The sequence below is a fragment of the Corvus brachyrhynchos genome, unplaced genomic scaffold (assembly GCF_000691975.1).
Source record: "Corvus brachyrhynchos isolate BGI_N302 unplaced genomic scaffold, ASM69197v1 scaffold166, whole genome shotgun sequence".
Classification (NCBI taxonomy): Eukaryota; Metazoa; Chordata; class Aves; order Passeriformes; family Corvidae; genus Corvus; species Corvus brachyrhynchos.
In genome coordinates, this window is record NW_008239671.1 from 80,185 (window position 1) to 80,916 (window position 732).

At 56.6% G+C, this 732-nt stretch overlaps 1 protein-coding gene across 1 annotated transcript in view; it reads left to right on the plus strand.

Annotated features, from left to right (window-relative positions):
* The first annotated feature begins 555 nt into the window (after window positions 1-555).
* Window positions 556-732, plus strand: part of ZNF638 (zinc finger protein 638) — a 23,275-nt gene continuing 23,098 nt past the window's right edge. The window contains exon 1 of the mRNA XM_008639878.2: window positions 556-583. Coding sequence (XP_008638100.2) covers window positions 556-583 — 28 coding nt within the window. The remainder of the gene's footprint in view (window positions 584-732) is intronic.

Sequence of the window (732 nt, forward strand, 5' to 3'; positions counted from 1 at the left end):
GGGAATGCCTCGGGAATGGGGAATCTGGGAATGTCTGGGGATGGGGAATCCGGGAATGTGTGGGGAATGGGGAATCCGGCAATCCTCGGGAATGGGGAATGCCGGGAATGCCTTGGGAATGGGGAATCTGGGAATGTCTGGGAAATGGGGAATTCGGGAATGTCTGGGAATGGGGAATCTGGGAATATCTGGGGAGTGGGGAATTCGGGAATGCCTTGGGAATTGGGAATGCCTTGGGAATGGGGAATCTGGGAATGTCTGGGGAATGGGGAATCCGGGAATCCTCGGGAATAGGGAATCTGGCAATCCTCGGGAATGGGGAATTCGGGAATGCCTTGGGAATGGGGAATCTGGGAATGTCTGGGGAACGGGGAATCCGGGAATGCCTTGGGAATGGGGAATCCGGGAATGTCTGGGAATGGGGAATCCGGGAATGCCTCGGGAACGGGGAATCCAGGAATGTGTGGGGAGTGGGGAATGCCAGGAGCGCCTTGGGAATTGGGAATGCCTTGGGAATGGGGAATCCAGGAATGTCTGGGAATGGGGAATCCGGGAATGCCTCGGGAACGGGGAATCCAGGAATGTGTGGGGAGTGGGGAATGCCAGGAGTGCCTTGGGAATTGGGAATGCCTTGGGAATGGGGAATCCAGGAATGTCTGGGAATGGGGAATCCGGGAATGCCTTGGGAATGGGGAATCCGGGAATGTCTGGGAATGGGGAATCCGGGAATGC